The sequence below is a fragment of the Monopterus albus genome, unplaced genomic scaffold (assembly GCF_001952655.1).
Source record: "Monopterus albus unplaced genomic scaffold, M_albus_1.0 scaffold402.1, whole genome shotgun sequence".
NCBI lineage: Eukaryota > Metazoa > Chordata > Actinopteri > Synbranchiformes > Synbranchidae > Monopterus > Monopterus albus.
Window position 1 is genome coordinate 312,887 of NW_018128282.1, and position 1,990 is coordinate 314,876.

Genomic DNA, 1,990 nt, shown 5'->3' on the forward strand with positions numbered 1-1,990 from the left:
GAAGCCCGACGAGTGGACGTGAGCGTGCTGCAGGGCGGCCATCTGCTGGGCGGCGATGTGCTGCTGTTCCGCGCTGTCCCTCGCCTCCTTCAGGCTGGGTCTGGACGACAAGGGGATGTTGGCTCCGGGGCTGTTCAGGGACTGGCTCTGCATCAGCCGCCTCTTCTCCTTGTCCAGTTCTGCCAGGATGGCCACCCGGGTTTTGTTCTGAAAGCCTTGTCCTGGAGGGTTGTTAGCCATGGCGGATTAGTAGTTACAGCGCAGAAAACAACACCTTGCCTTCACAGGCCCATGAAGTAGATAAATGTCTCTTTTAACGTTACTAGTTGACGTTCTGTGCTTGTCAGACTAATATCACTGTAAAAGACAAAGGTGTAGCACAAGGAACCGGGACTGACAAAAACTTCGCTGCTTTAGCTCCCTACGTAGACGACAACAATGAAAGCACTTCCGGCGTTAGCGTTGTGCCTTCAAAGTAAAAGGCATGACTTAAAAAAGTATATTTGCACAAACATTTATTACACCCCAACGAACAGATATGATAATACAGATATATGTGGTCAGAATTTGAATTTGTTTTCTTTTTTAACATTAAATTACTTTTATTTAATGTGTATAAATACAATGGACATAACTGCTATGAAACAAACAAACCCAGCTCACACCCTGCTCAGACACAAAAACTGCACCTACAGCCCCAGGTACAGCAGGGTGGACAGTATCATCACACACAGAACAAGACTTTATAACAGCTTTTTCCCTGCCGCGGTAAGACTGATGGCAAATACAGAAATATATTTAGAAATGTGATTACTAGACATGTGCAATAACGATGGTTGTACAGCAGTGGTGGTTCTACACTGAATTACTCCCCGGGCTAACAAATGTAAGAGTTAACGTTATACCAATAAATTAACATTAGCCCTTCATTGATGACATGGTACGGAAAAGTATTAGGGCCACTGCATAAATTTTTTTTTTAATTCTGACTTTATTCTCAGAATTCTGAGTTTAAAGTCAGAATTCTGACTTTAAACTCAGAATTCTGACTTTAATCTCGGAATTCTGACTTTAATCTCAGAATTCTGACTTTAATCTCGGAATTCTGACTTTAATCTCAGAAGTATGGGTACCTGTAGGGATCCAAGTTCAGTGAGTGCCTTTGAGTCATGCTGGAGAGGAGCTACGTGCTGCCCAGAAAATGTCGGATTTAAGTGAATTTTTGCGTGGTCGAAGAGTCCCAGAAGAAGCAATTTTATTAATGGTATAGGAAAAGGTGAGTAAAAAGACTCATGTGTTACTTTACTGTCTGGCGTTTGTAAAAACACAGAAAATGTTAAAGATATGAAGATTGGTAAACGCAGACACAGGTTAGCGTCTGTTAGCTAACATTAGTAGAAACATATACAGTATGTGGTCAGAATTTGAATTTGTTTTCTTACTTTTATTTATTTTACCGCTTTATAGACCCTTTAAAAGTAGGACATGCCCCTATATTAATCCAACGGAAACTGAAGGGAATGAGGGTAAATGGAGCTAAATGTCTACATCATTTTAAAATACAACTTTAACCTAAACACTGTTCTGTTTATAGTTCAAACAACAAATTGACAGGCTAATAGTGAAATGCCTGTGCACATATTTAGACAGAGATAATGTCTCATGTCACGCTCTTTTTATTGCTTAATGTAAATGCTAATTGTGTTTGTACGCATTTCCTTTTGCTTAATCCCACTATTTTTCTGCTGCAATATTATAATTTACCCATGGGGGTGAATATATTTAGACGGAAAGGCTCTTCCAGGAGTGTCCTAGCCTCATAGTCTACACTGCTTGGACTGAGCAGGCTATCAGTGATGTCAACCTGGCGCTGCTTTTCAGGGCAGTAGCCTACAGCCCGGTGTTTGTGGTTCTAGGAAATACTTCGTTCTGGAGTCTGAAATGATACATAAATAGAATGTACGTGCCGCCCAGCAATTAAAATGGTTAA

The 1,990-nt window shown here is 40.9% G+C and overlaps 1 protein-coding gene across 1 annotated transcript in view; it reads right to left on the reverse strand.

Annotated features, from left to right (window-relative positions):
* Nucleotides 1-648, reverse strand: part of LOC109951700 (tyrosine--tRNA ligase, cytoplasmic-like) — a 13,938-nt gene extending 13,290 nt beyond the window's left edge. The window contains exon 1 of the mRNA XM_020586333.1: nucleotides 6-648. Coding sequence (XP_020441989.1) covers nucleotides 6-240 — 235 coding nt within the window. The 5' untranslated portion in view covers nucleotides 241-648. The remainder of the gene's footprint in view (nucleotides 1-5) is intronic.
* Between the last annotated feature and the right edge of the window lie 1,342 nt (nucleotides 649-1,990).